This window comes from Astatotilapia calliptera, chromosome 7 (assembly GCF_900246225.1).
Source record: "Astatotilapia calliptera chromosome 7, fAstCal1.2, whole genome shotgun sequence".
Classification (NCBI taxonomy): Eukaryota; Metazoa; Chordata; class Actinopteri; order Cichliformes; family Cichlidae; genus Astatotilapia; species Astatotilapia calliptera.
The window spans coordinates 3,067,091-3,091,491 of NC_039308.1; the positions used below are offsets into that span (position 1 = coordinate 3,067,091).

Here is a 24,401-nt window from a genome sequence, read left to right on the forward strand (position 1 = left end):
TCACAACATCAAAAGCTAACATGAAAGGAAATGTTGGAACATGTTGAGGCTGAATACCTGACAACGTGATGCTTGTGTTGGCCTTGTTTATAAGTTAATATCTGCATTGGCTTACTAAGGTCAAATGCTCATGACGTTTCACAATTAGGGTCAGCAGAGCTGGTCAGCCTGATAAGCGTTCCATGTGGTTGGGATTGGCCAATGGCTCAAAGAGTGGCTGGACATTGATGGAGTGGTGAGATAAGGAAGAGGTCAAAGTGACCAAACTGAGGCCCCACTGGGTGATAGGAGATTACTGGACTTCAGACTCTGCTGCCAGGAGGACAGACTGAGGACTCATTTTTGGCTCAGCATCAGATTTCAAAACGGGAAATCTCATGTCCAAAGAGAATCTGACACCTGTCTTGTGTCTCAAGTCCAGACCAGCTATACTTTGTAGCTTCAGACTCTATGTGCGTGACCCCAGTAAAGACTCGAGACACCCAGCGTGCTTGTGACAGTGTTTTTATTTAAATGTGCTTTTCTCAGTCACTAAGTCCATCGTCCTGACAGCTTTCCAGCTGTCTCCACCTGTCCTCCCTTCCTCCAGGTCTCAGCATCACTGAAATAGAAGAGTGTAATTACTGAATTGCTCCCAGCTGCAATGCCAGCCTCCCCCTCAAGCCCACTGCACCACCCCTCCTCTGCAGTGGACCTGCAGACCACACCTCTGCCACATACCTCCACCACCCACCTGAGGCTGGAGAGCCATGCGGCCAAGCCCAAGAGGTAATTGCGAAGAGAGTCAACCGCCGAATTGATGGCCAGACACTCCTTCTCCACCGTGCTGTATCTGGTCTCTCTGACAGCTTCCGGCTGATTTACACAACAGGGCGGTCAGCCCCCTTAACTGCTGGGACAAAACCGCCCCAAGCCCTTTGTTCAAGGCATCCGTCTGCAGGATAAAACGGAGGGAAAAGTTAGGTGTGGTGCAGCAGCTCCCCACAGAGATCCTACTTCACGTCACCTGGCACTGTTCTGTCCACTGGACCCGATCTGGGGCACCCTTTCAGCTGAGATCACTCAAGGCGCTGGTCAGCTCTGCAAAACCAGGCACAAACCAGCGGTAGTAATCAGCCACACCCACCACTTCCCTTTTTGTATTGGGGTGTGGGAAAGAAATGATGGCTGTTGTTTTCCCAACCTGTGGGTGCACCTGCCTACCTCCCAAGTGGTACCCCAAATATTGTACCTTCCTCTGTCCAACTGCACACTTCTTTGGGTTGGTCGGGAGCCCAGCCTACCTCAGGGACTCCAGGACCACGGCCACCTGCTGCATATGCTCCGCCCAAGTGTTAGTGTCGATGATAATATCATCCAAGTGGGCAGCAGCATTTGCAGGTTGTGGACGCAACAACTGAGGTGCTGGAAAGTGGCCTGGGGCACCTCCCACACTGCAAACAACAGAGGGTCTAACCAGCGATCCCAGTTGAGTTCATCCTCATGAATGAACTTCTGAACTTCCACCAGCCCGTCAGTCTGAGGATGGTAGACGATGGTCCAAACAGAGTTAATGCCCAGTAATTTGTACAGCTCTTTTTAGTGTGTGAGACATAAACTATGTGGCCTGGTCAGTCAGTATTTCTTTTGGGATGTCAACTTAGGAGATGACCAGAAATACTGCCTACGCCACACTCTTTGCAGAAATGATATGCAGCGGCATTGCTTCGGGATATTGTGTTACATTATCCACCAGAACTAATACAATCCAAGTGTACTCAATCCAAGTGGCCCAATGAGGTCCATGCCAATGCGCTCAAACGTGACCTTCATTAATGGTAACAGGTGCAAAAGATTTTTTGGAATCAGCGACTGGTTAACCAGCTGACACTCCATAAAATCGGGCCATGAATCGATCCAGAGGTTTTCGTATCCCACAAGCCCTACCATGGGGCTGTAATGAGCCGCCTGGAAAATAATTTCCTGGCGACTTTCAGGCATCAACAACTGGGTCGTCCCTCTTCCTAGGGTGTCATCCCACTCTAGTGGGGTCTCCTGTGGAGTGAACCACTGGAGCCAGAAGGGGCTTACAAGAAGTCCCTGCCGTCTCCTTGTCCCCAGAGACAGCAACAAACAACCCTGCGTCATCGCGTGCAGCGCAGGCACCACACGCCGCTAAAGGTCGTGAGCACATCCCTACGCACTGCTCTAAAGGTTATTAAACCTCGGCCAATCTGTCCCCAGAATTAAGGGACAGATTGTTAGGCGTCGGCTAACTGCAGCCGTTAGTTGTTTAACCATTTTGTCCTTAAATTTGATCTGCAGCGGCACTGTGGGATATTTGTGAAAGTCCCCTCCTGACGTTGACCCACTCTGCCTCCAACAATGCCCCAAACCAGGGTTTGGTGTAGGGGTGGGTTTTTATAATCGATTCATCGATTAAAATTGATTCTGGCTTGGATAATGTAAAATCGATTCATTAAAATCCTGAATCGATTTTTTTAATATAAATTTATTTTGCCCGAAATGCCAGAATCTCAGGTGACATCTCACAAAATTTCAAGAACCACCAAACAGTTAAGACAGTAAATGAGAGCAGGTACACGGATTCTGCACATAGACTTAAACACACAGCGCGACCCGCGGATCAGAATCAGTGAGATGTCGCCTTTCTCACGGTCGGGGCTGAAAGCCGACAGCTCGCTGATTCTGATGTTTCGGCGGGTCCGCGCTTTGTGTTCACGCCCTTTATGAGTAGATTCTAAAGCTGTTAGTTTGATCTCTCTCCAAACAATATTGACCGAACCAGCAGCAAAAGAAGATCCAAACGCTTCACATAAACATCGTCATGAATTCACTCTGACTTTTACTGTTTTGCTTCCACTGCCATGCACAGCTCTCTCTCTCTCTCTCTCTCTCTCTGTACTTCAAGAACAGTTTCCCTTTCTTCATTATTCGCTTGCTTGTTACACAAGTCTACTGTTGCTTACAGGCTGTCTGCCGCTGTTTTTTTCCCTTTTACATTCTTCCGAAAAGAAAACCTAATTTCTGCTGTTCAATACTGAACAAATTTAAACTTTTTAAAATTATTCAAAATGCAAAACGCTTAACCGTGTCTCTAATAAAACCGCTGTAACTTCAGAGGTAATGTTCATATGTTGATTAATGGTTTTCTTTCGTTTTTGATGTACTGCAGAATATTTTTATAAAATCTAGGCCAGGAAAATCACCTTCATGTTTTTCTGTGTTTTATCTTCAGCTACTTTGACACAAAGGCATGTGCTGTGACGCTCACACCTTTGATAAAGTCTTGCGAGTGTCAGCTTCCTTTTTATTGATACAAAAATATGTAAATGTACTGATCTGAATTATAATATTTCTGACTGTCAAAATTTCCCAGATTTAAATCGAATCGAATCGAATTAAATCGAATTAAATCGAATCGTGGATCGAATCGATTCGGGACCTTGTGAATCGGAATTGAATCGATTCTAGAAATCAGTGACGATACCCAGCTCTAGTTTGGTGCATGTAGCCCAAATTTTAAGCACTATTTAACTCGCAGTGAATCAGTTAGAACTAGAGTTAAGCTGCAGTTTAGTCACATGTTGAATATGCGTTTTTTTTTTCAGAATGTTGTCTGGATGCCAAAATATGAACAAATTCTATATAAAGGGGTAGGTGTGACCCTGAATCTGAACCTAAGCAGGTCACTGGTAACCTGGTGGATGTTAAGAGATTAAAAAAAGAACCCGAGTCACACAATAAAAAATTCAGCCCAACCTGACCCAAGCACAGCAGGTCGGGCCAGCTCCTGTTGCGTCTGGCATCAGGCATCAGTATCACACTCTTCTGTTCACAGGGGCAGAAGAACGAGAAAGCACGGCTGGTTGTGGTGTGTTTTCTGAGTGCACAACCTGAGGTTGATAAAACTGATACCATCAGTTACTATTGAATGTTCTCAGTATAGCACCTGTGTGTTATTCGTCATACTGGGCTGAGTCTAATTGCAACTCTGAGCTCTGAGTTAAGAGAAAAACACCACTTCCTGTGCGCCTTTGCCACAAAACTCTCTTTCACAGCAAAAACAATATCTCCAACCGCTCCTTGGCTTGTAAGGACTCATTTCATTGAATTAACGTCTACTTTTTTTTCTTTCTCCAAACCGCACTTCTTCCTGCTTTTTTTCCTCCCCCTCCATAACCCCAAACCCACCAACATCACCTCCTTCACCCACTCACCCACCCCCAACCGGCTGTGGGAAAGCCATTTTATCAGCGTCTGTCCGTTGTTCTCTGGTGGGGATAGATACAGAGAAGATAGATGAGTGTTTTGACATGGAGAGTGTTAGACAAACACTCTTATCAGGCCCGCCACTTTAGACCGACCCCCCCCCCCCCCCCGAAACAGCTCTTGGTTGAGCTGAGGGGGAGCTGGAGAGGAGGGCAGGCAGATTTTGTATGTATTTTGATCAGAGAAGTAGGTGGACGGTTATAACAAGAGAACTCCTCAATAAGCAGACCGCAGGGCTGCTTGTGTAACTGCTGCTGTTAATCCCATCTAGTCAGAGTTCCCGTTACAGCACTCACTTGCAGTCTCGTTCATTTATCCTCAGATGTTCAGAGACTCCTCTAAACGAGAGACTCTCACAGTCCGAGCTGTCTCTAAGTTTTTAAATAGATGGTTCAGTCCTCCGTGCCTGCCGGCTATCTGCCTCTATCTGGGCTGCAGCGGGCTCAGACCACAGCTGTCACTGCCATCCTTCTGCACTTATCTTTTCACTTTGAGGAAGTGCACAAGAAGTTTCCCCTGTTTGAACCGGCCAGGACAGAAAGCACTGTGCTTGTATCAAACTCCCCCTGCTGTTGAGCTGCTGACAGTATTTTCTGTTTGGGCTGAGCTCCTCTGAGGGTTCAGGTCAAGTTCAAGCCACATGCTGATTGAGTTTTTTGTCTTTTGAGCCACCGATACGGCCTGCACTGTGGCACTGACCCTCAAAGCTTTTCTGATGAATGGTGAGTTCAAGGTTTTTACATCATGCTCCCGATGAAGAGACCTCTTCATGATCTCTTCGGCACATGAATATTTAAACCACTCTGGGCTTATTTAATGTTATTTCCTCCTCTGTTTCCCACCTGCTTCCCAGATGACCTGGAGCTAAGTGATGAAGGTGGCGACAGCAGTGTGCTGACAGTAAGAGACCTCTCTCCAGACACAGTATGGGGCCCCTACCCAGGAATCGTCCAATCACAGAGCAGCACCGATGAGCAGGAGACCGAGGTAAGAGCTCGTCCAGTGTGGTTACCACGGCTTAAAGTTCTCTGGCACTGTGCTGAATTTCCAGCATGGAGCTGTTTAAGATTTAAATATAGAATTATGTCTATGGTAACGATTCCTGTGTATTTTACTGTGTTTGCACTGCTTAGCAAAGTGTTGGCTTAACCGCCGTCTCTGCAACATGAAAGCACGAGTAAACTTTGTGTAGCATGGACGGCTCAGAGACCAACAGAGGATTGATCATTTAAAAGTTTAAACGCTAGACGTGATATTCTTTATGACTTTGTTATGTTTGGATTTGGATACAATAAATCTACCAGACTATGTTTTCCTGCTAAAATAATGAATATTGAATTTTTGTGGCTCTAAAGCAACTTTCAAGTTGATGTGAGAACTCACATTAAGCAGGTTGAATTTCTCAGATGGTTGCTACCACAGCCTACCATCTAGTTTATTACATGGAGCTTTGTTTTTAGCATCGTTGGACACTGAAGTAGGAGATCATCAGGCAGGTTACGCAGGAACAGGTCCAGTATTGGAGTATTTTATCCAGTAGTGTGAAGACCTCATACGCTGTCAGCTACTAGGATTTTTGTCCAGTGAGATAAATGAAAAAAGTCCTCGTCCAGTCCTGAGCTTCTCAGGGTTCCTGAAGGCTCTTTATTGTGGCTACAGTAACACTACGATTAATGTGGGCTGTCCTCATATAGTTAACCTTAGTGAAAGCGGTCTTAGTCAACTAGTTTGTGATTGTGTTGCTGGTCCCGGGACATCTGTGGTGGCAGCAAGCAGCCTAGCCTTATTCTCTTTCAGTGCCACTTTTGCTGATGTCATGCAGCAGAGTTGATGTTTTATAGGCTCATTATTCCAGTTGTCTGTTTTCTGCAGTGTACCAATGTTAATAATGGAGCCAAGCCTGCAAGCTACATCAGTCAGGCTTCCCTTTCCTCATGTCGTGTTCACAGCTTCCCACTTTGGCGGCTTATTTAAACTGCAACCACCACCAGCTTGGGCATCAAACTGTATTCAGCTGCTGTAATAAATCTTTTTTTTTAAAAGTTGAGCTGTCCAAATAAATAAACATTATTTCTCAGCCAAAGCTCAAATCTAATTTTCTTTTAAATTAATAGAAATAATTTGCCTTTTGGTTGCAATATGTTGTTATAGAACTCTGAAACCATCTAAGCCTAAGTGATTATTGGATTTAAAGTTTAAAGTTAGAGTTTCAGCATGCTGATCTATACCACCTCTGCACTGTAACACAGAGCTGAGGGCAAACCAGGGTGAAGTGAAACACTACAGAGAAACCTGACTGAAGGGATTTCCACTGGTCAGGTCAGAGGTCAGATGGTTGCAGACAATGAGTACAAATCTTATCATGTGTGAGACAGTGGTTGGAAATGAAAACAGCCATGTGTGCAATGTATTTATGTGTGTGTGTGTTCCTTGGGAACAGTGTGTGGGACCGGATGGAGCCCTATCAGAGGATGGGTTTGTGCATCATGCGCAAGTCCATCTTAATCATATGATACTGATGCTGGGAGAGGCTTCCTGGCATGGAACGCACTCTTATACGAACACTAAGCCTCACACACACACAGGGTTGTACGCACACAGCCATTCCCTGCCCAAAATTCTTGTACTGATTGATTGATTTTTGTGGCTTGATCTTCAGTTTTTTCTCAGCTTTTAAAGGCGTCAGGTTAGCCCATTTTGTGCGCATCTGCATCCAAACCAGTTTCTCATCAGTCCACAAAAAGACTCCCGTTCAAATTTAGATGGAGTTTATACCACACATCCTGGCCTTTCTCCATCAGAGTCCTATCCTCTTCCATCCTCTCCCCTCTTCTCCTCCCTGCCCTCCCCAGACGTCCGCCTGTCTTTTATCTCCACATGGCGCCATCCTCCTGGACAACAAACCCCAGTGATTGATTCCCGCTTGATAGGCTCTCATTTCTAAGATTTCGTTTATTATCAGTGTGGTTCTGAGTGTACAGATAGATGTTTGTGTGTGTGTGTGCGCGCGCGCGCTCTAACACTCTCACATACACACACATACACGCTCACCCATCACCTTTTGTTCCTCCCCTCCCCTTCCGCTGCCCATACTGTCCTATTCCTCCTCTAAACTGTATAGTCTTTTTCTGTTCTTCTGAGGTCTTGGCATTCATATGGAAAGCATCTCGTCCTGACTCTTAAAAACTCATTTTCTCCCTCTTCTTCCTCATTTTCTGTCCCCACTCCTCCCCTCTCCCCCCTTCCTATCTGCGGACTAAAGGAGTGAGGAGACGGACCTTCGGTATCTGCTGGAGATAGTGGCCGTAATCTCACATTCCTCCTGTGTTTCTCCCCCTGTCACTCCATTCCCCCCTCCACCCCCGCCCTCTATCCAACCCTCAATCCTTCCCCGCCTCCCTCCCTCCTGGGTCAGCAGGGGTCAGGGCTATCCTCCTTAGTCTGTTGGGGAGGAGAAATCTGCTCATCTTCTTCTGCTCTGCCAAAGTGTGAGCCTAAAACACTTTCAATGCTAATGATAAACTCATTTCACATAGCTTTTATTTGAATTTATGAATTAAAAAAATGCACAGTTTTCATGGCTTTTATCATTTAAATGTATCTTTTCACCCCGATCTGCTGGCCAACATCAGGGTTTTAGATGTGAGTTTGGGTCTGAAAGTGCATACTAACTAATAATGAATCTGGGTTAGCCTACAGCCTCTTAGTTGTTAGGATGTCTCTGTCAAATCTATGTAAAACAGTTGGAATCTCTAGCAGGATATATATCAGTGTTTTGAGATATTTTGAGTATTTTGAGAGCAAAATGTCAGTTTTGAAAGACAAATATTGTTCCTTAAATAGTGCGTTCCCTCATAAAGGTTATGTGTAGTTGCACTGTATACCACTCACATAACTTCAGTGTTTGATGTTAAAGCTTCCTTCCAAGATAAACTAGTTCCCTGTGTCATGTGCACTAATCCACCTCCAAATCATCTCAAATGTCAGCTTTTGAAGTATTTCCTCATTAGCTTCAACTAATCGTCACGTTATCATCGCTGTTGCTATAGATGAAGTATTTTTGTTACAAAACAAACAAGGACGCTTAATCAATAACGGAGATCACATTGGATGTGTCACAGGTTTATTGGATATTGTTTGAACTTCTAACTAACCCCCCCCCCCCCCCCCCCCCCCAAAAAAAAAGTGATTAACAGAAAATGTGAAAACTGTTTAATATTGTGTTGTCTTATTCTTACAGTAGGCCTTTGACTTTCGGTGTAATTTATTCCCAGATAATAGAAAGGGACCAAAGTTTTCCACAATTCCTCCATTCTCTAATGCGTCCTGGTGGTTTCTGTATAAGAATAAAATAATATTTTTATGATAAAATACCAAACAAAAGTAAAACTTTCACTTTTCATTCTTCCGGATTAAATAAACGGGTCAAAATGACGTGTGTGAGTTCCCCTCTTCAGGGCAATTTACAAATGTCGTGCTGTTTCCTAAACTCAGGGGCAGTCAGTTTGTTTCAGTATCAAATACAAAAATAAATAACTAAAACATAGGACATGCTTTTCTTTTTTTCAGCGCAGTTCATGGAAGTTGTGTGTCGCAAACATTAGTAAGTCAGTTTGTAAGACTAAATATACTTTTCCTCATATTTTGTGTGTGAGACAGAAACTCATATTGCAACTGAGTCTGCTCACCACGCTCTCGTTGTAAATACTGACATTTTCAAACCCAGTTTGCTCTGGTGCCACACCTTATTGAATCAGACCTGAGGAAGGTACTCTTTCTTCTTCTTTTGGCTGATCTGCCTTTCGTTTGGCTCAGATATCGAGGCGTTTCCTGACACAACCCTCCCCACTGCACTGTACTGGCATTTGGACATGCTTTCACTTCATTTCTTGGTAAGATTGGCACGGCCCATTCTCAGCCCCACCCCTTGCAGTATTGGCCTTCTTCACTCTTTCTCAATTAACCTCCCTCAACTAACTTGGGCCCATAAGATTTCAATACCAGGTCTACCCAGTGACTCAACAACACTGTGTTTGGATGTGCAGAAACACGTACAGAAACATCAGAGATATTTTTCTTTGTCGAACTGCGCCTTTGATGGTTCCTTAGCTGTGTGTTGTTTTATGCATGGGTGTGAGTTCTGAGAAATCAGGGTGGGGCAGAGAGAGCGAGGGAGAGAGGCAGATGAGATCCAGTTCTCGTTCTCCCTCCAACAGATCTCCTTCATTAGATTAGCAGCGTGTTAACTGGCCTGTGTCATATGGAAATTCTGCCATTTGCATCTCTTGAGAAAGAGGCGTAAAACCATTTATCTATTTAAATATATTCTGGCTGATATGGCTGTTGGACTTTAGAACAGGGTATAATAATGTTTACTGATCAACTGATCAGCTGGCTGCTGATTCCTCACAGTTTTTGGTTGAGTGAACAACCAGGTCCTCCTCGGCGAGCCTCCCATGGCAACCCAGGAGCGAGCACGCCACTGCTGCTTTTCTGATTGGATCGCACATAACAGATCTGATATTATATCTCCGCTTCTTCTGATTGGATCCTGCTTTAATTAACTGATAGTGCGGTTGCGTGCGATTGGATAGAAGTTGTAGGACTTGTGAAATTTTAGCTCAAATGAAGGATGAAGTGATGATGCTAAAGAGGGAGCAGAGTTTGCTGCATCTGTTGCGTCTTCCAAAAGGACAGATGTCCTAGAAGAAGTCTGCACCACAGGAGAAACTCCGCTTACATCGTTCCTATTGTTCCCCCGCCTTCAACAGCACCCAACAGCTCACCCCACCCCAATCTTGTCTTTCGTGGAAAGGCAGCCCCAAGGCACGATCCTAGAAGGAGTAGAGTAGGGGAGTTCAAAGCGTTATCACGCGCCAAACGTCTTTTCATCATGTTTTAGAAACAAGCGTTCGCACTAATCCCCCAATAATCTCTCCAGGAGAACTGGGGCGATAAGGCGCGCCACCCACGGCTTTTCAAACACTTTTTGGGTAGTCTCTTCTCACTCTATCTCTCTTCCCCTCTACCTCATCTACTCTCCACTTCCTCTTTCCCTCACTCCCCGAGAAGGACGAGTGAAGGTGATCACCGTCTCCTCCTTACTGTCTCTCAAGCAGTTTTCTCCTCGTTTTTCCTTTTTCTTTTTTTTGTGTATGTGTGTTGACTCTGAATCGGTTTGTTTACATCCTGATTCTGATCTTTTGCAGTTTATCTGGACTCATCAACAGTGTTTCTCAGCCTCTGTGTTTCTTTCTCTCCTCCGCCCATCAAATTAGAATGTTAATTAAAATGGTGCTCCTTCAGAAGATGACAAATCGATGATTACGGTGAGTGTTGAGACACCTTCTGTGATGCCCCCCAGAAGAACGTGAGACATAAGTGGCGTTCCTAAAACAGAGGCAGAGTGCAACAACAATAATATTTAGCATTAAAGACACAGGAAAAAATGTTTTTTAAACGTCTCCCTTTACCTGCATTTTAAAGTATTCATATATCGAATCCCTGTGCTATCTTGCAGTAAAATGTTTAAATATTTGAGATAACTCATCCCGCACCCTGAGGCATACACAAAAATGAAGTCAAATGTGATATGAAGCCATGCTTATCTTTGTTGGCTCGTGGCTTGTAGTAGCTAGCTGAGAAATATCATGGATGGGAAGTCTGTGTTTGAATATCATTTGGCAAAACCCTTGTTTACATTGCTAAAAGTGCATGGTTACCATTTCATTTATTTCTCCTTCATCCTCCAACTCCAGCTCAAGGACACCGTTGAAGGAGGTGTGGGCGGATTCCACAATGGCAGAGCCCAAAGATCGCCAGTAGTGGTCATGGCCGAATCGCATCACCTTGGTGTTGTTTTGTTGGATTTTAAAGTATTGCACTGCACTCTCTTTGCGGTTTAATGAACCAACAACAGCAGCAGCTGGTCACACAAGCTTAAATGGCTGGATGTGTTTTCCCCGACTATTTGCTGCACTTTGTTGGCAGAATACGGTGCTAAATCCAAAACCTCTTTACGATTGCTTTGGTCGCTAACAGATAAGTCGCAGAAGTTTTAGCAACCAAAGCAATTACAAGAAGGTTTTTTTGGAGCACTATCTTTGCAAGCACTTTTACCCAGTAACAGCCAACAACCTACAGTAACAACTCACTAAGCAGTCACTAGTGACCATAGGTTGCCATGGGACCTCTGACTGGTATCTTGGCCAGTGTAATCAAAAGCTATTGCAATCATACAAAGAAAAGCTGCTGGCATGGTGACCCTTTGCTGCTGGCTTTGTCCACGTTATGTTAGCTTTCCCACAAACAACCATTTCAAATATCGAATATCACTGGCGGACCTTATCGACCCAAAAAAACTTTTAGCTAGCGGTAGCTGCTACTTTCAGGCTGTCATACCTTCTATCACAAGTTAAACTGGCTCTTGCTTAGCTTTGTATTCAGCTAATTTCATTTTGGTAAGGACTGCAAGTAGTAACTGCACGTCAAACGGAAAACACAACAAACTTAACAACACACGTATCGTTGCCTTCTCAAAGGTAGTGCTAATCCCTGCTTGAGATCAGTGTGGTTGCCTAGATATTCCCTATTCCCTAATTGATTCTGTCACGTCTGACTGAGTCCCTCTAGAAATAATCCTTCCACTCGAAAATGCATCGCAGCACAAACGGCTAAGCATGCTCTAAGTCGAGCATAGCATCAGTTCAGCCAGGCGACAAAGTTAAGCTCAGCTGTAATTCCTGCAGATCAGTTGATATTCTTCTACACATCCAATTGCCAATTCTCATGTATCATATACTATCATATTTTTATTTAAGTTGCTGCAAGCCACTCTGCAACCCACCTCCCACCTTTTAATGCTGCATCTTAATTATTGTCATCTGTTGTGAATAATGTGTGAAAGGATGAGAAGGTTTCACAACTCTAGATATAAATTCCTGCTCTACTGACTACAGTGGTCCTGACTGAGCTGACATTATACTGTAGCTTTAAATATGTCAACAACTAGAGCTTTTAAGGGGGGGTAAAACCCTTGAGTGATAGACGTTATGGCTGAAAATGTTGACCATCATGGCATTAAGGGGAACCAGCATCCATCTGACTGAATCAGCGTGCTCAGTATTGGCTACATTTACCCTCACCTGTCATATGATTTCCCCACATCGTGACAGTAGCTGTCTGATTGTCAGTCTGGCTCTGACAGAAGAGTCTATCACCCCAGGAGAGAGGAAAAAACTCCCTCAAAAAAGATAAAATGGACCGATACTGATAGAGTTGGCCCAGAGAGAAGGAACAAAGGATGGCCGAACAGAAAGGAGGGAAACAAAACATTAGGAACAAAGAGAAATATGAGAGAAGTGGAAGAGAGGTGAGAAAACCGTGGAAGACGAGGGTTAAACAAGAAGGAGGGAGGATGTGTTCATCACTCAGTGGCAGTGACTGGCTGGTATCTGCATCTCGCTGTCATCTGCACCGGCTTTTGCAGGGTGGAGGAGGATGGAAAAAGGAGGAGGAGGAGGTGGTGGTGGCGTAGGAGAGGAGAGAAGAGGAGAGGGAAAACCTCTATCCTGTCTATCTCTGAGCCTCATCTCCTGCAGTTCAGGAGCCCGCTTTCCAAGAGTGCCTCATTTTCAAATCTCTTATCTCAGCCCCCGTTTTAAGTATCGCAGTTTTATATTTTTACATGTCATTTGCATGCAGCTCATCAAACCAGACTCCCTCTATTTTTTCCTCATTCCTTCTCTTCTCTGAGGTGTGCGGCGATACATGCGGCTGTGTAGGAGCACCCCTGCTAAAGGGAATAAGCTTTCACTAGCTGCCACCTAGCCTTGGCTGTATACTGTACTGACAGCATTTATCCTGTGTGTGCAGAATACACAGCATTAAAAAGAAAAAAGTATCTTGTGTCTCTGTTGAATGTTAGGGAAATGCTTTGCTCGAGTACAGCGGAGGTAAAGTGTGTGCATGTGTGTTTGTATGTGAGAGGCGGATGAGAGTAGGTTTCTGATTTTATCTGCCTTCCTTTTCTTCTTTGTATTTTTGGAGGATTCACACAGTGACCTCTTTGTTTGGGACAGTGAGTACACCCCTCCAACTCTCTGGATTGCAAAAGAAACTATTTCCTGTGGCCGAGAGATAGAACGAGAGACGGACTGAGAAAAGAGGGAGAGATAGGACGGTGGAAGGAGGGGCAGGCAGATGGACGGACGGACGGAAGTGTAGGAATGAGAGAGGAGAGGAGAGGAAAAAGAATCGGAGATTAAGAAAGAAAGAGGTGCATAAAAGGAAGGAGGCGGTGCAGGAGAGACAGTGAAAGTGGAGAAGGGAGGAAGAGAGTGAATTGGGATGATTGAATGAATGATTCTGTGAGGGGAGTGAATGAATGGCCATGGTTGAAAAGGTCAGGAAAGGAGCAGAGCAGCTTATTAAATTCCCACAAACTGTTTGAAGCATTTAATGTAGGAGAGGATTTTGCAGCTTTTTTTGAGTATGTTGTGATCTGCTCAAAGGCCTCTAATATGCCCATTACACTTCAACAGTCCAAAACCCAAAGAAATTCATACTTTACAGTGATATCTAGGGCCTGAAAAGGAGTTATTGTGCACATGTGAGAAGCCTAGTGCCGACGATTACACAGGATCATTTCTGCTCATTCCCAGGCCCATGTCCTTTATTCTTGAGCTCTATTATAGGACTTTTGCATGATTCACACTTCAGTGGAGCTTTTTGTAACCGCTCAGTTCATTCTGTTTGTTAAACAAGCTGTTTTAGCTCCTCCCCCTTTAATGCCACCCTCTCCTTTAGCCAGGTTCTTCTGATTGGCTTTAAGGGGCAAATAAATACAACAGGAAGTGTATTTCACAGCACTGGTTTCCATAAAATAACTGCTATTACTAATTTCTATATAACATAGCTGTTTGACATACCTTCTATGTCAAAAACCAAAGTTGCACAAGGGAAAAACATAACAAATTTATTGGAACCATGTGGAATAAACTTGCAGTCCTGTCGCCTTTGGTGTGTTGCTTTGAAGGTGGTGAGTTTGGTGTGTCCAGACAGTGGTAAAACAGCAGTAATATGGACTCTGCTATCAGTTTGCAGTTGAATGAAGTCAAGCTGGTGACTACATGCACCAAAAATAAATTGGTGAAAATACAAATCTAATGCTATCAGGTAGCAGATCTGTTGCTATCTACATTCAACAGAAATTCCAATTAGCTACTTACATTATGAGCGCAGCCAGAACCCCGTAGAAGTGAAACAGTGCGTTTATATGAATCTTCCAGTCGGTCTGAGTGTTTGCGGTTAGTCTGAGTCGTCCTGTGATTGCTTGGGGAGAGGTTTCCCACCACTGAGTGATCTGTGCATTATAACGGTAGTATAACCCTGTTATATAGCACTTACCTGCACAATCGCACACGCACACACACACACACACACACACACACACACACACACACACACACACACACACACACACACACACACACACACAAACCTTCATATACATCAAGTTACTTTTTGCACAAAGCTCAGTCTTTTGCACAACCCTCTGTCCTTGTTGCACTTTTCTATTGCACTGTTGTGTCTGTATCGTTCTGCTCTGTCTTTGTGTTGTTTAGTTTTTTTGCATTTTGTGCAGTTTTTGCACACTTGCACTTTCTGTAGTCCTGTGTTGATTGTCTGTTATATGTCATTTGTAGCACCAGGGTCTTGGAGGAACGTTCTCATATTTCACTGTGTACTGTACCACTGCACATGGTTGAAATGACAAAAAAGCCACTTGACTTGACTCTGGGCGACCAGTTGGTTGTCGCGACGACTTGCAATCGAGTCGGTGTAAGTGGAAAAAGTCCATGCAGTCACCGGGCAGTTACAAGTCTTTTGTTCTTGTCTCTTTTTTACCTTAGTGTGACTCAAGCATCACTTCCATCTCTAAACTCAGGTTTTCTTTTCCTGAGTTGAAACTATTAGAAAACTTTGTTCTGTTTGCATTAAGTACAGCAAGAAAATTGGTGCATGTTTCCTGGCCTGGAATCATGAATTTTCTCTCTTCCTCATTTACAGACTGTCATAAATACTAGAAAAGGTCCATTTTTGTTATGTTTTGTTTTCCACGCTCAATAAAACAAAGACATTTTCCCATCTTTTATCTAAAGAAGCCGTTTTAGTGTGGAATAATCTGGGTAATCTGGGTTCTGTTAAGAACACGGATCTGTGTCTATCATTATTGACTTGTTTTACATTTAATAACCATCCCGCGGTCACGTTCCGTCTGTTTTACAGCAATGTAAACTATATTAGACGACGTGAAACAGTATCCAGCATTGAGACATAGATGTGCTTGATGTACCAGAGGTTATTTGCATATACAAACATACTTATTCCCCAGTGGAAGCAGTAAAACTGTGGCAGTTGACAGCTGCGCAGAGAAATCTTAATCTGCTCATCTACAGGCTGCTGGTGGAGGTGCTGAGATGAGGGCGGCTCTTAGTCTTTTTCTTCTGCTTTAATTGACATCCACATAGACCACGAGGCGATGTGACATGGGGTCAGGTGTTGGGGATAGTTCTGGGAAAGTTGCTGTTACCATGATGATGATGATGATGATGATCATCATCATCATCGTCGGTGGTGTTTGGGTCTGCAGAGAGAGAGAGAGAGAGAGAGAGGTTGAGCAAGGAGCCATTCTGATACTGAATGAGGGAGTGGAGGAAGAAAATGAAGAAATGAAATCAGCCCGGCATCATTTGCATTCAAGTTTTATCAGCATAGGAGGAGGGCGTTTTTGGACCTGATAAGAAGAGGGCGTCGCAGGCTGCGCTGGAGGTGGCGGGCAGGGGAGGGGGGGTGAGAGAGAGAGAGAGAGAGAGGTGTGTGAATGGATGTTATATGTGCAATGACTTTGGCAGAAAAAAAAAGTGGTTGGAGAGCTCAGTCAGTGTGTGCTTGCACTGACACACATGAATGTTACAGAAGCTGTAGTGGAGACACAGTATTGGGGGTGGGAATGGTGTGCGCGGGGGGGGTGGGGGGTTAATATCAGACCAAATAATTAGATTCGCTATCGTCGCAGCGGCAGCAGTGCGGGAATCAGGCAGATTAAAGCCGGGCTCGGGGCTGGTTAATATTCATGAAGGGACCAGGGTCCGGGCGAGGGGCTTAGACTGCAGCTCAAAGACTCTCCTCCGGCTGATGGGGCTTAAGGCAGCGCTCTCAACCAAGATGGAGCTCTGCCGCGGAGGCCTGACATCCCACTGATAGATGGAGGGCTGCGTGGATAGTTTAGGTGACGGGAAAGAAAGAAGAAAGACGGCGAGGAGTTTTTGCACTCGATACACCGACATCCGTGTGGATCTCCTGATCTTCATTTGATCGTGCTGCTTTCATGAAACAATGGCTCGTCTCTGAGTTCTCTTCTTTTTTTGTTTTCCTTTACAGACACTGTTCATACCAGCACATTTGCACGTATCATTATCTGAAAACCCTCACCTTCTATTCTGGGCTCTTTCTGTAAATAGGAAACACTCATAGTACATTTCCATGTTCTATGCTACATACGGACTGTGTCTCAGTTAGCTGCAAGGTGGTGTCAATGCCAATGTTTCAGCATTCAAACTTACCCGTCTGAAGGCCCTTGCTTTGCTAACCAAGTAAAAGCAGGGAGGTGATGCGGCCATGAAACAATGGCTGTTTCTAAGATTCTTATGTTTGTGCTATTTTCATTATCCACCTTTAGATAATAGTGTTTGGCTGCTCTGAAAACTTGAGAAGGTTGACTCTTTGTTGGTCCAGACGTTCCAGAGGCGAACGTTGGCCGTTTGAGTCATTGTGATCGGCTTCAGCCCAAGAGAAGTGAAAAGGGCTTTGATAACATCCGGTGGCCTCTCCCTTCTCCTTAACTCACTCGCACATCTCTGGCATCTGCATTCTCTACTGGCCTGGTTAATTACACACACACACACACACAAAGTGTGATCTGGCCCTCTGCCTCGCTGACTCTCATTATCTCATGTGAAACTGTGTGTGTGTGTGTGTGACTGTAAAGTGTGTAAAGTAGCGTGTTCTCCTTGTTGCAGTTTGACACAGCAGATTATCTGTTAGCGTTGGTGGTATTAGGTGACGTTGTGATTTACTTCCATGAGCCGAATCATCTACTTTAGCTTTGTCCAAGCAAAAACTAGCAGCATCTGCAGGACAACAATTGATCTCTATCTCCTTTAGATTCAGCTGTGGGCATACCAAGGACAAGCAGGCCGAATGACTGATAGATTTCTAAGTAATCTTGGAGTTTTAACACAGCCCGTGCAGGCGTTTGCATGCTACTGTAGCTCCCGCAGTGTTTCCTGAATTCCAATGAGACCACAGATGTGGGATGTGCTCCTAAATACAAATATTTTTCTTCACTCCTTCAGGTTTCCTGTGTTCACATCTGGAGGCTGGCCAGTTGACCTGTTTTTACACTATGACATAACTTAACAAAACCAAAAACACAGCACAACTAATCATAACTGAACCTGCTTCACATCTGCTAGCTTTGCTACTGCAAACCTGGAACTGCCCCCACATGCCCTCCTGGGATGGTATTAATGACCCACATCAAACAATCGAGCCTTGGTTAGTCTTCGGCTCTTCGGGTCTACAGTGTCCTCCATGCAGCTGGCTTACATGCTGACAGGATTACAAAGAAGTATGGTAGAGAATAGTTTTGAGAATTGCCCCTAGTGTGAGTCATCATGAGGGTGGAAAAGCTGCCACGTCTCACTGGGATGATTTATCTGGTCAGACATCAGATATGAAAATAAATGGAAATTGCATGTGACATTTCACAACATCTATGACGTTAACGTTCAATCAATAACTCCAAAAACAAATATTCTATTATCATGTTTCTTTTGTGCTAGCTTGTTGACGTCGTTGTGGTCGGAGAGGAAACTCCATCGGGGAGAGGCTGAAGTGTTATTAGTTCTGAAATAAGAAGAGAAGGGAGTGCATCACGCTCTTCAATTATTTAATATTTATTTTAGATCTTAAAGGATGAGCATGTGTGTGTGTGTGTGTGTTTTCCATTTTCTTTTGCTATTTGTGCATTTATATGTATAAAATATGCGTGTGTGTGTGTGTGTGTGTGTGTGTGTGTGTGTGTGTGTGTGTGTGTGTGTGTGTGTGTGTGTGTGTGTTATTTCCACTTGCGCGCTAGTGAGCTCTCCCCATTGCCCTATCATGGTGAATTCCAAAGCCGTGGCCGTGATGAATTAGTCTGAAGCAAATTAGCAGTACTTACAGCTCAGACGGCTCCAGCATTGGGTTACAAATTAAAACAAAAGCAGCCGTATCTCCACATCAGCGCTAGTCCCCCATGAAATACAATACGCTCTGCCTCAATCTTTAACGTGCAACAGACTGAGAGGCTTCCTTCCTTCTGTCCTTTCCCTCTCTCTTCTCACTGTCTTTCCAACATCCATCTTCTTCAGATATTCCAATGAGCTGTCTGATCATAACACACTGCCCGATGTCTTCAGCTAACAGTGGCAAGACTTCACGTTAGGTATTATTGACCAAACCAGTGTTATAGCTGCTTTATGTAAAGAGAGAGATAAGGGGAAAAAACACTGTGCAAAATGAAATTGCAAATGCGTTTATTTGAAAACTGAGATAAATTGCTGTAAAAAGTTGTGAAAAGAGCAACAAAAGAACGGAAAAATGTTGCAGTGCTTAAAAAATTAGCTGCAGCACCTCATAACTAATAAGGTTAATGAGAAACACGATTAGGTATAAAACCAACGTCCCTGAGAGGCAGGGAGCGATTCACCACTCTTTCAGGTTTCACCAGGGGCCAGTTTCACCAATACAGACCTCGACTGTGGCTGAGGCAAACCAAATGATTACAAGTTTGGCACATGTCTAAATTTAGTCATTGACTATGTTAAGTGGGACAAAGAATTCTGGGTAAATGGAGGCTTTTAAAGAACAAAAATGGCCAACTGGTTTACATAATACCTGCTCAGCAGTGTTTACCCCAGCAGACACAAAAATAGAGATAAGCAAAGAGTGTTGAACGCTTCTGTGGCGTAACGTCTCAATACATACAGCAGAGCTGAAATCTTTTGGCTTCTTTGTGTATACGAGCTTCTGAGAATAGATTCACTCACACGGACAAACAAAGCCAGCTGCCTGTGTGCACGAGCCATTGATTTTTCCCAAGCTTAGTTAACAGCAGTCTAACCTTGTGTAATTTTAACCCAAGTCTTTTATTTTTGCAGTGCAGTCAAACTGATATTAGAGCGTAGTTAAGCCTGGTCTAAAATGTCCTCTGAACAATGAACAGGCAGCAGCTGTTGGAGGAGCTCACGCTAAGCTGCACTGAGGTTGATGATAAGAGGAGAGCAGCTCTGAAATATTTTTGGGAAGGCCTTCACATGAATGCGTAACATCTGAAAGTAATTCCTAAAACAAGCCTGTAATTCTAAAGAAGCAGCGCTCTCTTTTTCCTTTTGTAGTTAAAAGTTTAAATTCTGAATTTTCTGCTTTTAGAGTTTAGTTAAAACAGTTGAAACCTCACGTAAGTGGTTCCTGATTTTTACCTCATATTTGTCCTCTGCGGTTCAGTTGTGGTGAGACATATATAACATCTTTAACACACAAAGTTAAGGTGAAAAAGCCACTGCACGGTGTCTTCTCACCAGAGCATCAGTGTTTATGCGATACAATACAACTTTATTTATATAGCACATTTAAAAACCAACGGTGCTTCACAATAAAACAGCAGCTTAAAACATGAATAATATAAGACCATTAACAAAGTACTGAATATGCTAACAGGTCAGTGTCACAAATTACACAAGAATAAAAGTGAACATCAAATCAAACTTGTTAAAAACACACAGGTTTTAAAGTGATGGTTTGATCTGCACACGCAGGCTTTCTCAAGAATCTCAGTTTGTTTTCTGCTATTTGCATTTCTCCATGAGAAATGTTTCCTCTGAATGTGTCATTATCTTCTTCACTAATCAGTAACAAAGCCGTTTGCTATTCCTACTCATATGTTTCTCCATTAATTTTATTATTATTAATGACATTTTAGTTCACTGGATTAAAAACAAGATTTCAGTATAAAAATAAAATGAGATGATTATAAAACAAACATAAAATATAAAACTACAGTACAGGTTATTCATTTTTTTAACACAGTAATACAAACTGCTGTGGTGATAAATACTACACCTGTCCACAGTTACAAAAATAAACTTAAACAAGCAGAATAATGAGACTAAACTGAATTACATACATAATATAATAAATAGATTTGTGAACTGGTTGAGTAATAATCATACTTTATGTAACCAGCAACAAATAACTTCAATCAAAGATGCACACATTTTAAATGCTGTATAATTAGGAAATCGCTACTTTTTCAATTGCATTACTTGATCAATGTTTAATTAGTTCTTTAATATCTGCAAGATAACTTTGTATTAACTCCTAAAACCTGCATCATACCTGATGGTGAACATCACAGCGCTGCTTTTGTAAGGAGGATTTTATTTGTATTCAAAGTGTTTGGAATTTTTTACAGAAAACTAAAAAATAAATCAATAAAATAAGTAATTACAGCAGTTATGAAACCTGAACATTAACATCGAGCCGCAATGAAAAAGTATTTTCAGGTATTTATTCACTGGTTGCAGGATTAAAAATCCCAATAATCCTGTGATGTCACAGACCTGCTGCAGACGAGGAGAAACAACTTTTTTCCTCTCACTGGTCCAAACTGGTGATTTGACGTGTTTGTTTATCAGCAGTTTATGACTAATTATATTGATGAATTGAGACTAATGCAGTATATCACACTGAACATTTTCCACTAATAGAACAATTATAGATGATCGTGTGTGCTGTCTGTGGTCAGTGTAGTTCTCTCTAAAGATCATTTTAAGGACTTTTTTATGTGACGGGTTTGTTACAGATGGTGAAGGTCAGATACACGAGCAGTGAGAATCAGCCTCACTCATCTTTTCTTTGGCCAAGTGCATGCAGTGTGTCAGCAGAGCCCGTCACTGGCTTTCCATGAATTTCCTCCTTTTTTTCCTCCCAGAATGAATAATTCTGAATAAGTCTGTATATGAATAATGAATAATTCTGTATAAATAATAAATAATTATATAAATTAATTATTCATTTTATAATAATATAAAATGAATAATTCTTCAGTTTCAAATTTAATGCCACTTTTAATTTGATAAAAAGGGGAACCCTTTCAGAAGGTGCCCAGTGGTCGGGTCATATCTGGAATTTTTTTGCAAACAGAAAATATTTTTAAAAAGGAAACTTACTGAAACATTGGGACAAATCTACAGCGTGTTTGGAGGAAAATCAGACTTAAAAACACCAAAAGTCATGGAAGACGCCAGCGTTGAACGTGACAGGGAAAATAAAGCAGGAAGCTTCTCTGTGCTTCTCTCATCGACTGTAACTGCTCAGTGAGGTCCGTCACGTCCTGTGCTGAGGGAATGCTTCCTCTTGGTGGAGAGTGAACAGTACTGCATCGCTGTGCAGCTCTCACACAGTGAGGACAGTCGGTCACTGCATCAGAGATTTCTTCTCTTCCCGTGGAGTCGCTGCAGCTGTCACAACCCAGTCAAATCCACCTTTATTATTATTTATCTCTGTTGGTTGTAGAAAGATTATATTTTGAATATTCGTGGTGATGTCTGGAGTATGATACTTAAACAGAAACTCTGATGGAGGAAAGGTGGTGTTGGTGGTGTTTGAGGAATAATGTGCTGGTGCAGAAGTACAGAAGAAAGGCCTCGCTGAGAGTTATCAGTGATGGGACACACACATGTGGTGGGAGTGCTCCCACAGCCACATATAAACAAAGACAGGATTGTACTCAGGACTCGTGTGTGTGTGTGTGTGTGTGTGTGTGTGTGTGTGTGTGTGTGTGTGTGTGTGTGTGTGTGTGTGTGTGTGTGTGTGTGTCATACCTCCACACATACAGACAGTGGATGTTGACTCTACACTCTTTGTCCAGTGTATCCACCGTGGATCTTATTATGGCTGCCCTTTGAATAGCTGCCTGTCGACTTCATCAGATCTTTTTTTCCTCTTCCTTTTCTTCTCTCCTTTCTCCTGAGGTCCCTCTTCCTCTTTTATTCCTCTTTTTTCTTCATTTTCGGGGTTGCTTTGTTCCGCTTGTGCTCCCTCATTTCCTTCTGGGGCTGTAATCATCCTCTGCTCACTGACGGCCTTTTCATAAACCGGTGTTTACCGCTGGCCGCACACTGGATACTCACGTGTGGCTGTGTCGTCCCAGCTGGCTACAATTAATGCTTTGATTTTGGTGATTATCTGCTGGTAGTTAAAAGAAGAGCGGTAATACTTGAAGAAGACAATAGCAGATGTTTTACTTGATTTGGCGGTGATGTTTAGGCGACAGGTTGAATTTGAGCTTGGGCATGCTTTAAAGGGGTTTTCCCCAGTAACATGTTTATTCATGTTTATCATGAAACAAATTAGATATCTAATCTGGGAGGGGGGGGGGGGGGTCACAATGAGTAAACCACGCATCATCACGTGATGACACCAGAGTTTGGATGATCATTTTCAAGCTTTGTGGAAGCCCAGAATTTAAATGTAGCATCATGGAGCAAAAGCTAGTTATGGCTGGGTGGCTGTGGCTCAGGTGGTAGAGCAAGTCAGCTGCTGATTGGAAGGTTGGTGGTTTGATCATTGACTTCCCCAGTCTGCATGTCAAATATCGTTGGGCAAGATGCTAACCCCAAGTTGCCCTCTGATGTGTTCATCGGAGTGTGAATGTAGAGTAGTTTGCACTTGTGTTTAGAAGTGCATGGGTGAATGAGGCGTGTTGTATACAGCGCTTTGAGTACTGTGGGAGAGTAGAAAGGCGCTATATGAGAATCAGTCCAAATTGGGCTACACTTATACAAACACTTTGGTTGTTTTTATGACTTGTAATCTTATGTGCAGCACTTTGTGATTCTGTCTTGAAAGGTGCTATATAAATAAAAATTTATTTATTTATTTTCTCATTTAATGTCAGATTTTAATTTTATGCTTCATGATCTGATTGATAGTCTGATTTTGCAGTGTTTTTTTACACTAAGAATAAATCCAGAGGAAGAGAGAGGTTCTTTGTGATTCCAGCTGATGATAAATATAATAGTAGGATTTTCCTTTTACTATTATATAGTCATAAGTTTGGATATTTTATCCCCCACAATCAAAATACATGAATAAAAGAGCTCATTATGGAGGAAAAAATCTATCGTAGTGCTTAGAACAATAAATTAACTTTTATTTTGAAAATATAAATTCTTCCAATTAACAAAACAGACATTGATCTGTTAATCGGTCAGGAGTCCATATACATATATACAATGATACCGTAATAGATGGAATAAATTTTTTAAAAGAAAGAATTATGAGAATTTAGCCTCCGCTTCAGAACATTTTCCACAACTCACCCAGAAACTGAGCAGAAACTGAGCAGGTCTCTAAAACCGAAATGATCCGATGACCGACTGAGAGAAAATTAACAGTTTTATCTTAAAAACAAAAGTGACTCATAAACACAGCATCTTGGGACTTGTGATGAACCCATTTGGTTACTTTGTTTAACTTCCTAAAATATTCTTGATGCTTCACGTTTGATTTACGCGTTCTGGACCAGCGGTAGGGGTGCACCGACTTGTGTGTTGTCAGTTGCAGCCTTGTGGATCTGCTATGATGCAAAATGAGTAATAACAAGAACCCTTTGTGTGTGTTTGTTGTGTGTTGGTTGACAGGCAAGAATAAAAACCTTGGCTGTGATCAGTCTGATCAATGAAAACTGTTCTTTGTGTGTGCAGAACATTCGGATGACCGTCGTGTGTGAAGATCCAGATTGTTGGATTAGTCGCCTCCCTCTGACCTCCGATGCCTCTGCAGCAAACTGCTCTATCTACAGCCAAGGTGACTTTTTTCTAATGCACGACAATAGGATATTTATTTTCTAGCTGCCTTCAAAATCAGAATCTGTGTATCAAACAGCAGAAAGCTGAGATCAAACACAACTGTGCATTTTATGCTGCCAGATTTCCATTTGTTACTCCCTCCTGTTTGTT

The 24,401-nt window shown here is 42.9% G+C and overlaps 1 protein-coding gene across 1 annotated transcript in view; it reads left to right on the forward strand.

Annotated features, from left to right (window-relative positions):
• Window positions 1-24,401, forward strand: part of zfpm1 (zinc finger protein, FOG family member 1) — a 103,646-nt gene that overhangs the window by 72,945 nt on the left and 6,300 nt on the right. The window contains exons 4-5 of the mRNA XM_026172501.1: window positions 5,126-5,259; window positions 24,147-24,249. Coding sequence (XP_026028286.1) covers window positions 5,126-5,259; window positions 24,147-24,249 — 237 coding nt within the window. The remainder of the gene's footprint in view (window positions 1-5,125; window positions 5,260-24,146; window positions 24,250-24,401) is intronic.